The 22,721-nt window shown below is 36.2% G+C and overlaps 1 protein-coding gene across 2 annotated transcripts in view; it reads right to left on the bottom strand.

Annotated features, from left to right (window-relative positions):
* ASH1L (ASH1 like histone lysine methyltransferase) overlaps positions 1–22,721 on the bottom strand; it is a 204,352-nt gene that overhangs the window by 126,715 nt on the left and 54,916 nt on the right. For both annotated transcript variants that reach the window (XM_030842181.2, XM_060298439.2), the window contains exon 3: positions 12,048–16,611. In XM_030842181.2, coding sequence (XP_030698041.1) covers positions 12,048–16,611 — 4,564 coding nt within the window. The remainder of the gene's footprint in view (positions 1–12,047; positions 16,612–22,721) is intronic.

Genomic DNA, 22,721 nt, shown 5'->3' with positions numbered 1-22,721 from the left:
CTTCATTCAGGAGGGTTCTCTTTTTTCATTTCAAAAAGTCCGTTTGAATTCCCTGTTCATACAGAGCAGAGTTGTTCTTAACAATTTTCCATATTTAAGGGGGAATAAAGTTGTATCCCTAAGATACAGACCTCTAGGGTTTGATAATCAGCAGATCTAGACCTTTATTTCACTTAAAAACATTGCTTATAGGAACAGTAAGAGGATGAGGATACCTGAAAAAAAAAAAAAACATTAACTAATGATGTAAAGCAACCAAGTTTAAGACTGGAAAATGATGATATAAACTCATATGCAAGAGGTAATAATCTGTTAAAGATGTTCAAAAGCATGTTAAAACTGGCCTAATAGCAGAAATCATATGAAATCGGCAAACACTATCTCTAACACTACCAGAAACATACTGTTTTATAAGTGCCATTATGCAGCTGGGTAGATGGGGAAGAACAAGATATTGCCCAGAGAACTAGCATGTCCATTTCAAAAGAGACCAATATATTTATGCTTCAAAACCTAAAACAGAATGCAATGCAGAGTTGAGTGTAGTAATGTTAGGTACATGAACTATGGAGTAAGGTATCCTGAGTTTGATTCCTGGCTCTGCTATGAAACATATTCAAATGTATACAAGTAAACATATTCGAATGTTGGTTTAATAAAGGACTCTTAACTAACATGGTTGTTGTGAGTTCCAAAATGAGGTTAAGATAAAAAATTCAAAAGGTTTTCATAAATGTTATACTATTATACATAAATTGGCTCCTTAGGTTTATCACAGAATTTTTAGACCCTAAATACTTAATCATGTCACTGACATGCATAGGCAACCATTCAATATTAAAACAAAAATTAAAAAAGGACAGGGACTGGAACTAATCTAGAATATCAAGCATTTATCTTAAACATAAAGAAGTACTAGTAAAATAAGTACCTCTAATTAAGAAGTACTATTAAGATAGGTACCTCCAAGGCTGGTAGGTAACTACAAAGGTTGGAAAAAACTCTAAAGTGAATCTTCTAATTCACTGACTCTTCATCATAGCTTCTCCAGGGTTGGGATTATGCTCTGGATTATATCAATAAAATAAGATGTGCCCAAATGATGAGTCAGAACCAGAAAGTGTTTAGTTTTCTGTTCAGCTCTGTACCAGGGGAAAAAGTAGTTTTCTGCTTCCACTGTTTGGCTCTTTGGTTCTTCTAAATCATGGCTGATTCCTTAAGGGAGTTACTGCTTTGTTACTGTCTCCATCATGTGATGAATGTTTGTTCATGTGTAATCAGTGGTCATTTTATGATGAGACGAGATCGGGCGTGTTCAGGGTGGTATGGCCGCAGCATCAGTGGTCATTTTAGATCTGCCTGGAGGGATATGTGAAGACTCTCCACTCCTCGTAAGACAGGAAGTTTGTATGTATTCCAATTCAAGAAAATCTGATACTTCCTCAAAGAACATACACAGAGAACACATACAATTCTAAGTATCAGAGAGTTCCCATTGAAATGAGTTCCCATTTCTCATTTCAATACAGTATTAAAGCTGAATAATTAAGTACTTCAGAATAAACAGAGAATATTAATGGGAATCCCTCCATTCAATATTTGGTAGAAATCCTACTGAATGTCTCATCACACAGATGACAGCTTCAGAAACATGTTTAGAAATTCTATACATATAAATGCAGGAAACAGAACTTAAAGATTAAGTCACAAAAGAAGTACCTAAATAAAACTGGACTTTAACATAAATGTAAGGTGATTACCACAAGTAAATTCTTTTTCTTCAGTTGAGGCCTTCATGTAAAAATGAAGGCAGACTACTACTAAGGAGGGAAACTGAAAAAAGAGAATACCATTAATTGGGATAATAAAGAGGGAATTAAGAATAAAAAAAAAACTTGGAAATGTGAGGGACCCTTGGAAGTGGTTTTGATTGTAGGATCTCTGCGTTTTTATTTGGCCATTTATTGGATGAGCTTTTTAAAGAGAAAAACAGGTTTTAGGGAAACATTTGCGTCAAATTAGACAAAGAGGAGGAAAGATGGTACTTTTAGAGCAAAACCATAAGATGAAACCATGGATAAGAACGTCAGAAAGTTGAGAAAACAAAAAAGAACATAACTAGGTTTAAAAGGGATAAGAATCTGGAAATCTTTATATTATACACAAAAATGGGTGGAAACCAAAAAGCTCTTCTGAAGTTGATTTGTCACAAGAGATGTTGATTGATGTCTATAGAGGAGGAACAGAAACAAATCCAAGATAAAAAAGAAATAGTACATTTACAGATGCCTGGGTGTGAGGACAGTCATATGGGCAAAGATATCAGCGTAAATAGAGAAAATTCCCACTGATAACAGTGTGGGGGAGAGGTGGAAGACATCACAAAGAAAACACTGGAAAAGATTCAACCTAACTACTTCACTGAAGCCCTGAGTATCCTAGGCTAAAAAACGAGGAACTTCCAAATGTAAATTAGCAGAAGAACATAATGAATGAAACCAACAACTGGTTGGATAAAACATGCATTTCTTTAGTCTAAATCCACTATTAAAACTTTAATAACAATAGTTATGAGTTTTGGTTACACCCTGTTGGGAGTTCAACACTGAAGACCCAAGGAACTAGGAAATGGTTTGAATGAGCAAATTGTCTGATGTTTCTAATGCTATAAATATCTTTGGGTAAGCTATGGAAAAACAGATTAAGTATGCTAGACTTGGAAAGACACTGTTAATCAGTTCATAGATGATATAAATTTATTTTAAAATAACACATTTAAAACTAATTTCTAACATTTAAATTGCTCCTTCCCACCCAAACTAAAGCATGTTACAAAATTTTAAGAAATTCCTCTTCTTTTATTATTTATAAGTCAAGACTACTGGCAATGTTTGTTAAAAAGTGACTGAATCAAAACTGGTTATAATTAAAATGGATACCATAGTAAAATAATGTGAATGTAAAACATCAACTATGTGGAAATCTTTGATCAAGTTTTTTTGTTTCCAGATCTAAGTTCTGAATCCTTTGCTATAGTTCACAGATCATAAGAGCTCTGGAAGCTTCTTCTGAATGAGCTGAATGCTGAGATAAAAACTGGTTCCTCGATAAAAACAGCTGTTTCCAATTGTGGGAAATATATTTACTGAAAGCAATACATTTCATCTGACTCACCAATTAAATGCAGTACAAGAATGATTCAGAGACTGTGCTGGTGATTTTGAAGCTAAAAAGCCTGTGTTTTTCTCCTTCCAATCAGGGTATTTCTCATACCGCCCAAATCAGATAATTCGCTGAAATGGAATTCCTCTGGAAATTCCCAGAACTGTACTAACCACCACAATAAATTTTCTGATTTCATGTCCACACGGTCACACTTCACTTACGGGTGTATCTTACACACCACCCTAGAGAAATTGTCAGAAATCAGAAAATTCTGATCAATGCTTACATTCTTCAGTTAAAAATAAAATAAGACTCAGTATACTGTGCTTCAACCATTATGCGTCTACTATAGTGAATAAACTTTTCCCAAACAAAAGGAAGATTTAGCCCTAATTTTTTCTTGGGGGACAAGATAACTGTTTATATAGATATATAACTTTTTTTATTCTATAATTTGTAAGCTATAAATGCAAAATACTCCATGTGACTGCTCTACCCATTTTTGAAATCAGGTTGCAGGTTCTGGCACGTGCAGCTAGACATGAATTGAAAATGCTGAAAAGCAGGGATGGAGAATCTGACACTCCAGGTCAGAAACTCTTCCTCACCAGTCCTATTACATGTCTACTTAACAAAGATACTTAAATAAATAGAATTAGTTATCAGAATTGGGTGAAACCAGAAAACCTGGCCTCATTTAAGAGTATAATTTTATTACAATTTTATTTGCACCAAGCTGATTTTAGACTGTTAGTATAACAGTATAGAAGAGAATATAAGTTAAAAATAAGCTATCACTTATAAAATGATAAAATGCACAATTACTTATAAAATGACTAGACCAGTTTTCTTTTTAAAGCTTTATGAGATTTAATCCAAAACTGCTGGAGTGATTAAGTCAGTTTGATTTCCCCACATATGAAACAAGGAGAGAAAAGGTTAAATGCCTTGTTCCGGACAACATATCTATCATTTCTGCCTGTGCCCCTGATCTATCTTCCTCAAATTTCCATCAACATAATTTATCAAACATGCCTGTTTTATTCCAACTAACACTTATGATAAATCTACTCAATGCAAACAGTAAAGAATATTTTAAATTTTTTCCTTAATCAGTTATCAGTTTGAGATTGGTTTCACTTGACAATTAGTACTCTGCTTTTAAAAAAAAACTAACCTGACTGTTTTGGAATAATTTTAAATTTACAGAAAAGTTGCAAAGACAGTACAGAGCAAAAATTCTCATATACCCTTTACCCAACCTTCCTTAATGTTAATGTCTTACTTAACTATGGTACATTTGACAAAACTATGAAGTTAACATCAGAATAATTTTTCTACTCATGTCCTTTTCCTGTTCCAGGTTACAATCTGGATATCACATTGTATTTAGTTGTCAAGTCTCCTTAATTTTCTCTGATCTGTGATGGTTTCTCAAGCTTTCCTTGTTTTTCCATGTCTTTGATACTCTTGAGGAGCATGAGGAGTATTAGCCAGGATTTTTATACAATGTTCTGTCCACATTGGCTAGGTATTTTATACAATGTTCTGTCCACTCCCCTTTTTTTGATGTTTTCTTATGATTACACTGGGGTTATGGGTTTTTGGAAAGAACACCACAGGAATGAAGTTCCCTTCTAATCACATTATATCAGAGGGTACCTATTACCATCGTGATTCATCACTGGTGAAATTATACTTTCACTTGGTTTAAGGTGCTGTCTGCTAGGCCTCTTCACTGTGAAGTTAGTACTTTTCCCGTTCCATACTCTGTTCTTTGGAATTAGGTCACTAAGTCCAGCCCATATTCAGGAAAAGGGGAATTAAGTTCCACTTCCTTGAAGGGGATAGTCTACATACATTATTTGGAATTCTTCTGTAAGGATGATTTGTCCCTTTCCTTTTAAACTGTTCCAGCTTTGGCCACTGGCCAACTGTTTCAGGATAATAATGTCCCGAAGGTAACTGACAATTTTGGAGTACACGGTATACTAAATAGTTTTTTGGACATTTTAACAGGAAAGCAATTTATGTGTAATGAATCTATCTCCAAGTTATGTATGGAAAAATTATCAACTGAAGACTGAGAAGGTCAATTTAAGATAACATGAAATTTAGTTATGCTTTTTATACTTTAAGAAGGAAAACTATGTGACACTGAAACAAGTACAGATCTAGAAGATGCAGTTATTTCCTTGACAGAATACAAAATTATAAGGAAAGAGCACATAATAAACCAGTCAGAAATGCTACAAAATTTAAAGCTGTAAGAACTTTAAAGCTGTAAGAATTTTAATCACCTGAATTTCCTTATTATTTCCCATTCATTCCTTAACCTCCAGAAATCTAACAATTACCACTGTGGGAATCGCTCTTAGATCACAAAAGATAATCTGCTAAAGCAAACTGTCTACTTTCAGTCCTTATTTAAATGATCTCTGTAGCACCTGACACTCTTGACTACAAACTCCCTTAGGAAACCCAGTGTGTTTACCCTACATATTACCATTCCTTCTCTTATTTCCTTCGCTTAAACAACCACTTATCTAAAACTTTTACCTTCATGTTTGATTTCTTTTGAGCTACAGATCCATATATCCACATATCCCACTAAACAGCATGAAACTCCATTTTCCATCTCCAGTCGCGACCTTTCACTTAATCACATCACCATTCAACCAACTGCCCAAGAGAGGTATCTTGGAGACATGCTAAAATCTTCCTTCTTTTTTTTTTTTTTTTTTTTGCCAAACGCGGGCCTCTTACTGTTGTGGCCTCTCCCATTGAGGTGCACAGGCGCTCCGGATGCGCAGGCTCAGTGGCCGTGGCTCACGGGCCCAGCCGCTCTGCAGCATGTGGGATCTTCCCAGACTGGGGCACAAACCCATGTCCCCTGCATTGGCAGGCGGACTCTCAACCACTGCGCCACCAGGGAAGCCCTTCCCTCTTTCTTCACCTCTTTGAAAAATCTATTTCTTTGGAATATTGTTTTCTCTATCACTATCTTAGTTCAGGCCCCCATAATATTTTGCTGAGACAATATCCAAACTGGTCCAACTGATCTTTCTCTAATCCATCTATCATAGTGCTATCCATATAATCTTAGCAAATCATTCTGCTTTAAAACCCTTAACTTTCCACTGCCTATAGGGTAAACTCCAAACTCCTTGGTATTCTATATAAAAAAGAGGCTTTATGATCTGTCCCCCGACTATCTTTCCAACCTCATCTCCTGGTCCCATATCAGGCTATTTACAGTTACCTAAGTATAGTATCATGTCTCCAAAACCCTAAAAAGCTTATTTCTCTATAAGAAATAGTCTTCACCCTTTATTCTTTGCACACTAAACTCAAAACATCTTCCTGGCTCCTTTTAAGTGAGTCCCTCTCTTCTCTGCTCCCCAAAACACAGTGTATCTCAATTTTAGGAGCTATCTATCAATAACTATTTGGATACATGTTTATGTACTCCACTTAACTATAAATTCCTTGAAGGCAGAAATTATATCTTATTCCTTTTGTTTGTATTCCTTGTACCCGGCAAACAACAGATACAAAATAACTAAAGGGACAGCGACCATCATAACAGTTAAGATTAAAAAATCAAGTTCATAAAGCTTTGCCTAAACAAAACAAATTCTGATCTTGAAAGTGACCAAATTAGAAGATATCCCATGATTTAGCACTATTTTCTTATTATTTTCCTTACCTAAAAATCTTTTTCTCAACTGGTTTTATGTGGATAGGTAAGCCAATTTTCATGTCTATCTGAAAAAAATTCCTATTAGAAAATCAAGACACATTTCTACCTACGTATCAAAAGAGTAATAACTGTGAAGAAGACAGAGAGATTCCAAGTTACAGATCAATTAACAAAACAAATTAGACTTGTGATATAATGAAGAATATACCTGATCTCTGATTCCTGGCACAGAACTTCAAAAACCTTGAAATTTCCTGATAGCAGTGTCTTTGTTATGCCAAAGAGGTGACTTAAGGTGAACCCTAAGATTCCCTCAGGATGGAGGCTGGTCACTAGAGACCAACCACATGATTAGAGAGCTGAAACTCTGGGTGAGCCCAATCTACAGAGGGTGGAGATGGACCTGAGATTGAATTCAATCACATGGCCAATGATTTAATCAATCACACCTATATAGTGAAGCCCCAATCAAAATTCTGGACACAGAGGCCTGGTGAAGCTTCTTGGTTGGTGAACACAATGATGTGCTGGGAGCATGACACACCCAGATTCCACAGAGAGGGTATGGAAGCTCTGTGTCCCCTTTCCCGCCCCAGCTATTGCCCTATGCATCTCTTCAATTCCTGATCTGTATCCTTTATAATATAACTGTAATTGTAATTATAGTGGTTTCAGTAAGTTCTATGAGCCGTTCTACCAAATTATCAAAACTGAGGGGTTGTGGTAGCCCCTAAACTTGTAGCAAGCTGGGCAGAAGTGTGGGTGGATTGGGGACACTGAAACTTGCCACTGGCATCTTAAATGGGGGCAGTCTTCAAAAAACTTTGCTCTTAACTTGTAGGGTCTTCTCTAACTCCAGGTAGTTAGTATCAGAATTGATCTAAATTGTAGGAAACTCAGTTGGTGACAAAGGATTGGTGTCAGAACAGTGACTTCGGAGAGGTCTTAATGTTTTTGTATGTTATATTTTTAAAGGAAGGGAAAAAAAAAGGTTCTTATTCATAAAGCAGGTATTTCTGCATACGCTAGCTTTCCCTGCTATCTCATTCTCCAAGGTCCCTGAAACCAGATTCAGATTCATCCCTTCCACCCTGACTCCTATAAATGGCCTCTTGGGTGACGTTAATGTCCATGTAGATGATACATTCAACAACCTAAGCTGTCATTTCACTTTACCTTCACCTCAATTCCCCCACTTCTTATAAGCTCCTTCTCACAACTCTTAAATTAGGGGCCTCAGACTCAATATTCCTTGGAGCCAGATAAATCTCTTAAATATTTGAACTGGGCCAGATATAACACACAACAGGACACTGTGAGGACTGAGGAAAACTGAAGAACGTATGTCCCAACTAAAGACTTGGGGAGGGGGGAGGGGCGGCCACTATTGAGACCCAACCTTGATGTCATCCAGGAAATACAGATTAACTGTTGTCAGATGTTCTGATTTCTTTTCAAAGAAAAGCAGAATTCTGCATGCTTGTGTGAAATCTCCAGATTTTTAAATTTTAGCAATTAAAAAAACAAACTGTAGAAATCATCACAAAGGGTCATATATAAACCAAAGGCTGATGGTTTTTAATCACTACTTTAAATACTGAAATTCCTCAAAGCTGTCCAAGGCTCTTTTCTTTTCTCACTTTATATTCTCTGTAGGGAAATATCATCTCTCTCACGACGACAGGTAGATAGATAAACAGAGGATTCATAGATGTATAGTCTATTTTGTTAGAATGTTTCTGTAGAGTGAAACAGCTCACATACAATTGATAAATAGAATACCAGAATGACATGGAGTTCATACGTGATTTTTCAGAGTACATTAATGTTTTGAAGCACCAAGTTAGCAGCTAAACAAAGAATACTCTAACACAAACTAAATGCAGTAAACCATTGAACAATGTAGTTCTGTTCAGAATGCCCATTCACCCTCTTGGCTACAAATGGTCACAGATTTTCCTACAAGTGCTTATTGTGTGGTTCCCCCAACCTTCATGAGAAAGAGACAAATAAGGACAATAAACCAGAACCAGCTATATCTGGCATCACTTCATATTTATGATATGCTTTGTGTCTACAACTGAGCAGCTTCAACCCTTCTTTATATCTGTTTCTATCAGGCTACCTTCATCTCCTAAAGAGTCCTATGTTTATTGTAGTATTTCTTTACTTATTAAACAATTTAACATGTATTTTTACCTGCTGCTGGTATTTTCTAGAATGACTATTTTTCTTGGTGCTCTGGTTACAAAGTTTCAGAGGTTTTGAGAGCCTGTTCCTAACTCTCTTTTCCAGACATCCTTTTATTTTTAGTGAATAATATCACCAAAGTTTTTCAAAACCTCATAGTGAAATGCCCGTATCTCTAGCCCAAACATCTCTCTTGAGCTCCAGAACTCGATACCCAAATGTCTGCTCAACATCACCACCTGAAGTTTCTAAAGGCATCTCAAGGTTTATATATATGAAAAAGCAAACTTGTACTCTCCCCAAATCTCTCCTCCTCTAGTCTTCTCTGTATCAGTACACTGCACCATGAACCTCTCAAATATTCATGAAGGAGTCCGCCAACACCCTTAAGTATCATCATTTTATCAAGACTACTGCAATTGTCTACTAATTGGTTTCCCTGTAGCTATTTTTGTCCTCTACAATTCAATGTTCACACGTGAGCTAGAACAATCTTTTAAAATGTAAATTTAAAATCAATACTTCTGTCTTTTTGCTTAGTATAAAATCCAAAATCTTTTAACATGTGGTCTGTCTTCTTTCTTTCACCACAATTCTCTCACCATTCTCTCTCTTGTATTCCCTCTCCTACCACAATGAACCTTCTGAGCGCTCCCCTGGTTTTCTAACATCTAAGCTCCTTTCCAGTTCAGGATCCTCAAAAGTGCTCTTCACCCAAACCTCAGCTTGGAAGCTTGGTGGTTTCACATCCTTAAATTGCAACTTTTTACCCTTGGACCATAACTAATAACTCTACCTAAATAGGCACCCCTCTCCCCTTAGTTATGTATCCTAACACTTATATTAATTAATTTGATAGCATTTTTATCAATTATGCCATTATTTATGTGCTTACCACTCTATAGTTTGTCTTCCTTCACCAAGCTGAAAGTTAATGAGGCCAGATATGTCTTTACTCTCTACTATATACCAGTGACTAGAAGAATGCTAGATGTTTTGGAATTCAATAAATAAATGAATGAGTGAATGAATGAGTAAATGAGTAAGTGGAATTCTGTTCACCTAGCTAACTACTGCTCATCCTTCATTCAAGTTAACTGTCTAGGGTCACTTTCTCAGGGAAGCCTTCCTGAGTTAGGCCCCCATTTCATACTCCCATAGAACCCTGGACTTTAAATATATATATATATATATATATATATATATATATATTTATATACCATTTGTCACAATTTTTATGACATTTAATGTGCAATTTTTTTTATTACTCATCTCCTCCAATATTAAGATCCATGAGAACAATGAACCTGTGTGCTTTGTTCCCTATTATATCACAAGGGCCCACAAAGTACAATGTCTGGCTGACAGCAGATATTCAATAACTGCTGTTGATTAAATGTTTGTCAAAAAATTTGTTGAATGAACCTAATTAGAGCTTACGATTTTTTCCTTCTTTATTACATTGTTAAAAACTAAAGAATGCTCAGCTCCACCAAGATAGCTTTTATTTTTCAAAAGTTCACAAATAATTAAAATCAGGAAAAAAACCCTCTTCTCTTTGAGGGGTTTATCATTTCCTCTAATGCACAAGTTTTTAATATTTGGGGGGAATAATATCAATTAACATTTGTATGCTTACTATGTGCAAATCATTTTAATAAACACTATAATCTCATTTACTGTTTATAATAACCCTACTAATCCCATTTTATAGGAAGGGATATTGAGGCTTACAGAGTTTACTTGGAGAATCTGAAAAAATGTATGCATTTTCTCCTAAAAATACACACAAGCATACACACACATAATTTTACTTACAACATCAGAGGTTTTATGGACTTTCTAGAGTTAATTTACAAACCCGTAGGGTTGAGATCTCTGATAAAGAACTTCTGACTTAGCGTTATCTTATACATGAATAGGCAATGCTTCCTTTTTCTTGTTTTCTATCTTCTTTTCAATTCTTTTTTTTTTTTTTTTTTGCGGTACGTGGGCCTCTCCCTGTTATGGCCTCTCCCGTTGCGGAGCACAGGCTCTGGACGTGCAGGCTCAGCGGCCATGGCTCACGGGCCTAGCTGCTCCACGGCATGTGGGATCTTCCCGGACCGGGGCACGAACCCGTGTCCCCTGCATCGGCAGGCGGACTCTCAACCACTATGCCACCAGGGAAGCCCCATATCTTCTTTTCAATTCTTAAAAGACACTTTCTAGACATTACAAACGCATTACCTAAATTTGCTTTATGTCATTTTATTAAACATAAGCAGCTTTTATGAAGATACCTAAAGGTACTCTGAAAAATGAAGTCCCACTAAATATTGAGTTAAATTTTACAAAGTTGATAATTTTGTTTGTTTTTGGCTGCACCACATGGCTTGTGGGATCTTAGTTTCCCAACCAGGGATTGAACCCAGGCCTGCAGCAGTGAAGGCGTAGAGTCCTAACCATTGGACCGCCAGGGAATTCCCACAAGTTGATAGTTTTGACTGTTTAGATTTTTATTATGAGACACACAGAGTTAACAACATATTCTTCCTGTAACACAGAAACACTTATAAACTGGATCAGTATATATTAAAAATCCTGCATAGGTATTAACAGATATCCACAACACTAAATCAACTATACTTCAATAAAATTTTTAAAAAAACCCAGATATCTATGAGCCATTTCTCACTAAAGAAACTGTGTAATAGCCTTTTTGCATAAGAAAATCATTTTTCCTGATTTCCAAAAAGTTGAGTATTATTTTTTGTTTGTTTTGATAATGATATCTCTTCTCAAAATTCAAAATTAATGCAAAGACATGCCTTATCTTACTTCTCACATCTATTGAAAATAAAAACTTGGAAGATAACATTTCAAAATACATTTATAAAAACAAAAACACTTGAGCTATTAAAAGTTCATGTACACGTATCAGGCAACCAGTAGGCAAAATACACCATTTCTCTAACACAAACAACAGGCAACAAAATAACCCTCTTACCTGTCAAGGTCTGTACTGCCCTTTCGCTGGAAGGCAGCGGCTCCTTTCTGTGAGGCCGATTTAATGAAGTGTCCTGTGCAGAAAACAGTCCAGGGCTGTCAGTTAGTTTCTTTCGGCCACTGGAGTTAGGGTTTGAAACTCTGCAGCTCCCTATTGCACTTGTGAAAAGGTTTGTATGTTCATCACTGCTGGCCAGATCAGAGTTGGGAGTGAATCCCCCAAGGGATAAACTTGGAGAACTTTCTGAACAGTCAATCTGTAAAGGTGTCTGCAATCCCAAGGCCAATGGACTAGATTCTGAAGGCTCTCGGTGGACCCACTGCTCTTCTCTGTTTATTAAGCTTTTTGAAGGAGAGAGATGAGGGCAGGACATATGACACCGGTGCTTTTCCTTATGTTTATAGCGCTCTCCAACAGTATCCTTTCCAAATCGATAGCGCTTCAAAGATTCTAGGACAGATCTGGAAGAGCCAGTGTCCATGGAAACCTGTGGCTGCTCAGAAGAACGGTGTTCTCTGTGTTTGTGACGGTGCCTGTGTTTGTGCTCGACCATCCAACCATAGGCCATCTCGGGAGGGACGCTAGGGTAGGTACTCATAGAAAGAAGGGGAGTCCTGCTGGTTGTAAGAAAGGCTTCCTGTCGAAGTAGCTTATGCTTTTTCTTATGGTATTTGGTGGGATTGAGAAGTAAATGACCAGCATGCATATAGGAAGGAGGTGGAAGTGGAGTGGTGAAAGATGGAGATGGAGGAGGTGGATAAAGAGTTGGGGGATATCTTCCATAGTAACCTAATCCTATGGGAGCAGCTGTAAGGGGTGAGGGAGAGTAAGGCATGCCATAAGAAGGATAGAATCCAGTACTAGAAAGAGGAAAACTAAGGCTGTGCATAAAAGGCATTTCAGCCATTGCCTCCCTCATCTTAGGGGGTCTCCCTCTCTTCTTTTTTAAGTCAGGTTTTCGAATGTAGTGCAAAGGGTCTAAGGGGAAAGAAGGATGCGTATAGAAACTATTAAAGTTGATTCGAAAAATAGTTGGCAAAAGGTCTCGGGGGATAAAATGATGACTTCGATGAGTGATTCGAATTTCACTTAGGCGACTTATTAATTCCTCCAGATCTGCAATAAAGTCTGGATCCTGTCTATTTCGGAGTTGGGGATATTTCTTTTTCCGTTTTCGTTTTTGCCTTTTCATCTTGTCGTAGCTGAGGTAATCATGATTCCTGCGCTTACATTTATGTTTATGTTTTTCTTTAAGACTGCTTAGAACTGTAGAGGTTTCAGGGGGAATCAGAGAAACATGCTCAAAAGAATGCCTCCTCTTTTTTTGCCCACAAAATTTCTCTGCCCTGTCTGATGTGCTGTTATTATCTGTTCCTATTCCACTATCACTGGGAATGGTCTCATCACTATGAGACTCACTAATAGGAGAAGGAGTAGCTTCTTTCAGAGATGTCAGTTCACTCAAGTGAGAAGGAGAATTTGGCAACAAAGTAGGAGGAGATAACCGCCTCCTCCCCTTTGAGGCCTTCTTCATTGCAAGAGTCTGAATCATACTGCCCTGTCTGGAGTGTAAATGCAAATATGGCACTGAACTGGGTTCAACAAAGCCTGCATCACTACTTACAGGGCTCTGACCTCCACTAGTCCCAGAAGACTGAGAGCAAATAGGTGATGGAAGAATCTCAGAACTACTAGCAGATGAAGGCAGTAAAGGTGGAAGAATCTGTCCTAATGCTGACCCAGCTGCCTGCTGAGCTGTTTGTTCAAGAACAGCAAGGCTGGTAGGGCTACCAGAAAGAATGCCATTTAAGACAGTTTTTGGTTTTCGACCCCTCCTCTTTCCTATGTAAATGGTTCCTTTCTTGCTGACATTTATCTGTTGGCCCAATTTAGAGCCAAATGTGGCGGCAAGACTTGACACTGTATTATGGAGTTTGGATTGCACTTTCCCTTTATTACTTGATTCTACAGAGCTTGAAAGAATCTGATTCAACAGTTTCTTTCTCTTTAAAGTCTTCATTTTATTTATTTTGCGGATAATTGTTTTCATTAACTGTCCATTGTTTCTCTTCGTAATTTTTTTATCTGGTTCCATCTCAAGGTCACTCATACTACAGACAGTTGGCCTGTGACTGTCATCTAGATCATCTGGATCCTGAAGTTGATCCTCACTCTCAAAGAAATCACTGCTACTTCTATGGTTGTCACTTTCAGACTCAAGCTTGCTTGGACTTTCAGTGGCAACAAATGGAGCCACCGATAGTACAGGTGGCTTCATCTTGACTGGTGACCTCATTTGCCTCTTAGGTCTGCCTCTCTTTTTTGGAAAAGGAGACACAGACAGACTTTGTTTGAAGGAAGGAATTTCAATTTCTGGTTGTAAAATTGGGGGTTCTTGTTCTTCCTTAGACTGCAAAGAAAAAACTTTAGAGGCAGGAATTTTTAAAGTCCTTTTAGGTGGACCTTCCAGTTGAGGCATCTCCTTAGATTTAGGTCTTCCTCTTTTGGGTTTATAAATATCAGACAAAAGATCACTAGACACACACATACTGGAGGATAGTTTGTGAGTAGCAAAAGACTTATGAGATGGTTTTTCACTATCAGTTAAGAGAGCAAGAGATGGAGTTGTAGATTTGCTCAACTTTGGTAATCGGCGTTTAAGGAAGTCATGATCTACAAATGAAGATGGTCCAATGTTTTTCATAAACTTGGCTGGCTCGGAATTACTATTTGATAGTGAACTACAAGAAACATTTTTAAAAAGCTCTGATCTTTCTAATTCTAGCCCTTTTGGAGACCGGCATGTGCTTCTTGCCACCACTTTAGTCCACCGAGGTTTTCTTCCTTTCCTTTTTTTTAATGGTTTGGACTGCAAAGTAGTGCTTAGGCTTTCAGTAACTTGGCAGTGTTTGTCGGATGCAGTTACTGCACCAAGTTTTAGAAAGGGCTTGTTACTAAATAAACTAGTGAAGTTAACAACTGAAGGCGTAATTGTATGAATACTGGAATCAGAAGTCAAACTTGGCTTTTTTCCCAGAGAAGAGCTTATTCTTGGAATATCTATATGTGCAGTTTTGGAATCATTTACCTCTTTATCAATCCCTTTGCATTCAATATTCATGCTATGACCCACAGACCTATGACCAATGTTCAAGTGGGTACTTTCAGAAGTAAATTGGTTCTTTCCGACAGATTCAGAAATTTCTTCCATTAGTTCTGTGGTAGGACTTAAAAGTAACGGATTAGGAGCCATCTGTGAAGACGTTTCAGGGGGACTTCTGGTTAAAGGATTAACAGATACAGTAGGTGATGGGGAAGGGAGATTGCTTTCTCCTACTGCACTAAAAGGGGATTTTGCTGTAGATGCATCAGAAGCAACTCCCATTTGAAAGTCCGGAGAAGTGCAATATACGGGAGGTTGCTTTTCATGCTTTGAGGTTTCATAAGACCCCCTTTCACTGGATGAGAAACTGTCTTGCTGAATGCATGTTCCTTCATTAAACATTTCTTTCTCCAAATTAATGATTTCCTTTCGAACTGAGAACTTTTCCAATATGCTTTCTTTACTCTGCCGTATAACATTCTTCTCAAAAGTTTTGCTGGTGGCACTGTCTTTCAGGGATTCAGAAAGTTCCTGACTTTCATGACTATTGATGTTTGTACTACAAGAAGCCTTAAGTGGTTCCTGAGTGGGGAGCAGTGCTTCCGCTTTAAGGTTTATGGCATCTTTACTGACCAGTCCTGCCATAGGACAACTCACTAGTTTCTTTCCAATGTCCTTATTAACTAATCCCATTGTTGAATTTGCTACAATCTTCTTCGCACAGTCCTTGGCCACTAGGCCAACAGTAGAACCCAATTTCTTTCCCAAGTCTTTATTAACTAGTCCAACCACAGTGCCAAGTCCTAGCTTCTTTCCAGGTTCCTTATTCACTAAACCTGGAACAATACCAATTCCTAGCTTCTTTCCTGAATCTTTGCCTAGCAGTCCTACTGTAGTGATATTCCCTGGCTTTTTGCCTAAGTCTTTATTAATGAATACCGCTGTAGTGCCAGTTCCTAGTTTTTTCACAGAGTCCTTATTGACCAATCCTACTGTTGCATTAAACACTGGCTTTTTCCCAGGATCTTTAGTTACCAATCCAACCGCTGTGCTGATAGTTGGTTTTTTTATTAAGTCCTTATGTATTATTCCAGCTACAGAGCCAACGCCTGCTTTCCTGATCAAATCCTTGTTAACCAATCCCGCAGTAGTGCCAGTTCCTAACTTCTTAGGTTTTGTCTTGGAAGACTTGGAGGGAGGACAAGTTGCAATGAGCTGTGCCAACTTTTCCGTTACACTCGTTCCTCCATTAAGTAATGCCCTGTCCTTTAAATCAGGATCCTGGCTACCAACAAGAGTAGATGATGCTGCATTAATGTAATCTGTCATTTCTGAGTGTACTGGAGAAAGCTTCTTAGACAAAGGATTGTTTTCTCCCTGTGAATGAAGATGGATGCTCTCCTCAGACTGGCATTCAATGGCTGCAACATCACCTGATTTCTTGTACAACTTTGAAGGATCCTAAAATTTGAACAAGAAAAGGGTTTCAGAGAGAGTAAAGCTTATATACCATTTCAGTTTAGCATTACAATCAAACAAACTAAATGATGACAAATCAGATACAAGATAGGCAATAGTGCTTTTTTAAAAAAACTAACTAATGTTATACTGTCACGGTATGTTAGTTCCTCTACTGCTATATCAGACTATATAGATGTAATCTTTGTTGACTTTCAACCATATGAACACACATATTATTGAGTATTTAGAAATATCCCTATGGTATTTTTTGACATTGTTTTAAAAAGGCAAATAGTCTACTTTCTCCTTACATGGACTAAATATACATTAGCATATGAATGTACTGTTTTTGAAAAGATATTGTTAGTTACAATATCCCATGGTCCTCGTTTAAAATAATGGTTCTTTGCCTACCTCCTTATTTAATTTCAATGATTTCAAACCAATGCAGGACAATTCCTGCCCAACTTTTACTCCTTTAACACATTCTTAATTATAATCTTGAATGAGCAGTCAAGTTCTCTCTTCATGTGAGAAGAATAGAAAAGACAATAAAATATGTTCATATTTTCTTTAGAATGTGTTTTTATATAAAATCTTAGAGTTGAAAGTAACTTTTAAGTCATAATATAAATTGCTATCTAATGTATGAATCCTCATTATATACTTTACAAATGAATTTATCATTTCCCACAACAGTCTGTTTTACTTTTAGATAACAAAGATTTTTTTCTTCTTCACGTTTCAGCAGTTTGTTTGTTTTTTTTAATTGAGGTATAACTGACATAAAGAGTCTTCCTTAACTATAAAATACAAATGAAAGACTTGAACAAATGTAAAGACATACTATGTTTGTGGATAGGAAGATATGGAGCTGACAATTTCCCCGAAGCAAATTTATAAATTTAATGTCATCCTAATAAAAATACCAACAAGATTCTCTCAGGAATAAGAAAAGTTATAACATTCATTGGGAAAAATATATAAGCAAGAATACCTAGCAAAATCTAAAAAGAAGGGGATAACTATCAAATATTAAATTAATTTTTAATGCTTCTATCACTAAAACAGTATAGCACATGAGAAGACAAAAGATCCAATGGGCCAGGATAGAAAACCCAAAACCAAATTCATGCATATACGGAAAAGTTTTGTGTGTAAAATGGTATAATCCCTACAAAATAGAAATTGGCAATAACTAAAAAAATACCACATGCATTTATTCCTTTGACCACTTTTAGGGGATCTACCCCAAGACACACTGGCAAAAAATCTAATGTTTGCAAAAAGCTAAAAATGTACCACCATTTTAATAGCAAAACCCTAAAACAGTCTAAATGATTATCTACAGGGGATTGGCTGAATAAATCAAAGTATATCTGTACAATGGACTGCCATAAAACTGGAAAAAAAGAGAAGATATCAATATATTGCTATCGAATGCTCTTTAATATGTATTATTAAATGAAAAAAAGCAAGAATTTGGACAGTGGTTATAATATGCTATCTTCTGTGTAAGAAGACAGGTATATGAATATATATACATATCTGGTTATATTAAAAATAGAAGAATAAACAGAAGATTAATGAAAATAGTAACCTATGAGGGAGGAAACACAATACAACCAATATTTGATTGACTCAAAATTAAGGGGACTATCTCTTCTTTTGGACTGGACCCTTACAATTTTGCCCAAGAGGAAACTGGCTTTTCTGACAGTCTCATATTCAACTGACATATATTAAGCTTGCGATTAAAGAAACACATTTTCTTCCCATCTTGTTAAAGAAACAATATTCCCATTTTGTATTTTTACAGTTACTTTTCAAAACTTAAAAATTAAAGGCTTCATTAAGTACTTTAAAATACATTTATACCTGAAAATTGTGACACTTCCATTTTAAAACGTACCTTTAAAAATCTATCTGAACAAACTATGACTATGTTCCATAGCACAGATAACGCTCACAAACAAGACTAAGTGAAAGGATACAGAATAATAGTGTGTACTATATAACTCCATTTATATTAAGTTCACAAAGAGGCATGACTAATTATGATATTTAAAGTCAGGAAAATGGTTACCCCTGGTGTGGGGCAATGATGAGAAAGGAGCACAAGATCTTGGTGGGTGCTGGTAATGTTCCATTTCTTAAACTGAATGCTGGCTACAAGGGGTGGTTGAGTTTGTGAAAATTCACCGAGTTGTTACATTTATATTTATGTTATACTTCAATAAAAGTTTATTTTTAAAATTCTGTCTGAAAGAAAAGTAGAAACATCCAGCTCCCTTAACCTGCTTAAAAGACTGTACTGAAATCTGGTTTTTCACCTTTGATGGAAATGAATATCTCAGGTTAATTAAAAGCATCCTAAAATAGTATCCCACAGTAAATGGTCTATGATTAAAGAAGGAAAAAATAAAAATAAAACAAAAAAGCGCAGATAACTTGATTTTGGTTTCAAAGATTTTTTTTCGTCCAAATCCTGACACTGAATAAACTGAGTGAATGAGGTAATATTAATAAGATGTTGAAAGCTACAGTTGGTACTGGTAATATTATTCTCTTACCTTTCTAAGAACCTCTTAAAATGACAACCAGTAGTAAGAGGTATCATTTTTAAGAGTATATTATGTTAGTCAATGAAAAAGATATTGTATCAAAACATCATTTTAAGCATATAATTTTCTTCAACTTGAAAACAAAGATAAAAGTATGCTCATTAGAAAAGAGGGAAGGTATAAACACTACCATCCATAAATGAACAATTTTACATTTCATATGCTTCACCATATACTCAAATACATGTACATTCTTTCATAAAAATGGGGCCAAAAATGCTTGTGGTTTCATAGCCCACTTAAACAATACGAGGAAGACACCTCTTTACACAAATAAATTGAGTCAGACTTATCAATTCAATGTTTTTTTAACAGTTCAAAATTCATAAAACCAACCTCATACTGGTTGCTTTTTAAACAGCGCTGTGAGGCATGCAGGATCCTAGTTCTCTGACCAGGGATCGAACCTGTGACCCCTGCAGTGGAGGAAGCCTGGAGTCTTAATGACTGGCCAGCCAGGGAAGTCCCAGTTTTCGGTTATTTCTTCTTGTAAGGAATATAATGATGAACATCCAGTTATATAAATCTTTGTCTATTTGTCCAATTATTTCCTTCAGATCAACTTCTAAAAGTGGAATTGCTTGATCAAAGGGTATATACAATAGGGACTTCCCAGGTGGTCCAGTGGTAATAAGAATCTGCCTTCCAATGTGGGGGACGTCGGTTCGATCCCTGGTTGGGGAACTAAGATCCCACATGCCACGGCGCAACTAAGTCCATGCGCCACAAATACTGAGCCTGCGCGTGCACTGCAACTACTGAGCCTGCTTGCTCTGGAGTCCACATGCCACAACGAACAGCCTGCACACCACAACTAAGACCTGATGCAGCCAAATAAATAAATAAAGTTCTTTAAAAAAAGGGTATATATGATAAATAGTTACACGTGTAGGACAGCTCTGCATCAAGAAAAACTTTTTTTTTTAAAGCTCTGGTTTTCTTTTTTCTTTTGAAGATGTTGGGGGTAGGAGTTTATTAATTAATTTATTTAGTTTTGCTGTGTTGGGTCTTCGTTTCTGTGCGAGGGCTTTCTCTAGTTGTGGCAAGCGGGGGCCACTCTTCATCATGGTGCGCGGGCCTCTCACTATCGCGGCCTCTCTTGTTGCGGAGCACAGGCTCCAGACGCACAGGCTCAGTAGTTGTGGCTCATGGGCCTAGTTGCTCCGTGGCATGTAGGATCCTCCCAGACCAGGGCTCGAACCCATGTCCCCTGCATTGGCAGGCAGATTCTCAACCACTGCGCCACCAGGGAAGCCCCAAGAAAGACTTTTTTAATGGAAAAAAGTTTATTATAAAAATTCAGAGTTTATAAACACTACATTTCTGTAACCCAAGATAATACCTTGTGACTTGTGATATTCTGCATTTTTAGGCAATGATATTGCCTAAAAACAGAAACAGTAACAACTGACAACCTTGCTTCTGACGATTTTGAAATTAAACATCAGACTAATAGTATTCAGGTCAATCTTAATGTTTCCAAACCTTGACAATTGGGTGATCTGGTTATAGTTATCGTCAGAAAATACGCTCTCTCATTTACTGTTCCAATAAACTCATTGTTTTCATTTCAAATGCCATTATTTCTAGGATTAATTACTATTTGGTTCATTTTCAAATCCACTTGTTATCGTCCTGTTTTTATCAAATGGTTATCTTTTTGCCCATTTTAACCATTTCAAAATCTTTCAGATGGTTTCAGTATTTCCAGCTCTTTGGTAGTGAAGTCTATGCTCATCTGTTGACTCTTTCCCTACTGTTGGTCTGTGTTCTTATACAGCTTGTAATGTTTTCTCATTATGCTATGTGAGTTTTCTTTTTGTGAATGTCAATGTTCTAAATGTGAAGAAAATATTTTTTATTCCCATTGTCAGTGTTTAAGATTTTACAACCTATAGATACACTTTTGGGGCATTTCTATTTACATTTCACTTACTGCCTGGTATTATGAACAAGACATCCTGTCACATGATTTTACAGGCCTTGTATATTTTTCAGCAGTGTAATAGCTGTTTGAGGTCCATGTCTTTTTTCTGAATTGTGGAGTTTATCATTTCTTATTTAGAAGAGCCCTTAATATTTTTGAAATAATATTTCTCTCATGTCGCACATTTGTCTCCCAATTTACTGGTTGTCCTTCTACTTCCTATTATTTTTCTTAAAAAGAAGTTAAATGTATTCAGAAACATATGAAAAACTGTACTAAGTACCACACATATTCTGTCATTTGATCCTCACAACAACCATATGATGTGGTTAATGTAATTATCCTCATTAAATTTATTTTTTTAAAAATAGGAATAGTTTAGATACTAGATTACCTGGTCAAGGTTACTTAACCATTAAGTGATTGAAAGTATGCTTTAAACATAGTCTGATTTCATAGCTAAAGCTCTTAACCATTATAGTAGATAAAATAATCTCTTGAGTTTTATAGTTGTTTTCATAGCATAATTGGAACGATCACATCCTCGTAAAGATGACAATCTTCACCACATTTTCAACTAATGTTTTTATGGTCTCATTCTTACTTTTACTTTAAATTATTTATCTATTTTGAATTTTTAAAACATAATCTGTGGGTAGAGAAGCAGCTTTTACCTGAAAAGGTTTTGTCCGTTGTTCTAAGAGTTTTTCCATTTCTCATTTCACATTCACTGATTTGAAATACATTTCTCACATATTTTTATTCATATTTGGGTCTAAGCTCTCCATTTTGCTTCACTTACATTTATATTTATTCCTGAGCCACTAATAATATGTGGACACTTTACAGTATGTTTTAATACTTAAAAAGGCTATTTTTTCCTTTTTGTAAGCCTATAGAAATTCCTTATTTTATTTATAACATTATTGAGATATAATTCACATACCATAAAATTTACCCTTTATGAGCACAAGTTCAATGGTTTTTAGTATATTCACAGAGTTGTGCAACCATAACCATTAACTTTAGAACATTTTCGTAAGGCTCCCTGGTTGTTTTTGCATATGTATACTTCTAGATGACCTTGAGGTTCATATAAAGTTTTGAAAAACTCCACATGGCATTAACTTTATATATTAAAACAGGAAAAAACGATATCTCAACATTAACTTCAGCTCCACAATAACAAAGCAAATGTTATCTGCTTAGTCAAGCTTTTTGGTGTTACTAGATATTTATAATTTTATCCATATAGATCCTAAACACTTGCTGTCAAGTTTATTTCTAAATATTTCATAAATACTATTACTTTTGTGAATAATTTTTTGGTTACATTTTCTAACTCTAAACTGACGGTATTCAAGAACACTACTGATTTAATTTACTTTATAATCTTGAATTCTTGCTTCGTCAGGAATTCATTTTTTCAACAAAATAGTTTTAAGTACCATTGTTTAAGTGCTAGGAATAACAGTAATGGAAAAAAAAATCTCCTTCACTGCGGAGATTTTATTCTAATGCATGATAGGGGTAGAGGCAATAAAAAGATAGATGAAATA

This window comes from Globicephala melas, chromosome 1 (assembly GCF_963455315.2).
Source record: "Globicephala melas chromosome 1, mGloMel1.2, whole genome shotgun sequence".
Lineage (NCBI taxonomy): Eukaryota > Metazoa > Chordata > Mammalia > Artiodactyla > Delphinidae > Globicephala > Globicephala melas.
Note: the sequence above shows the minus strand (reverse complement) of the source record. Positions and strands in the feature narration are given on the sequence as shown.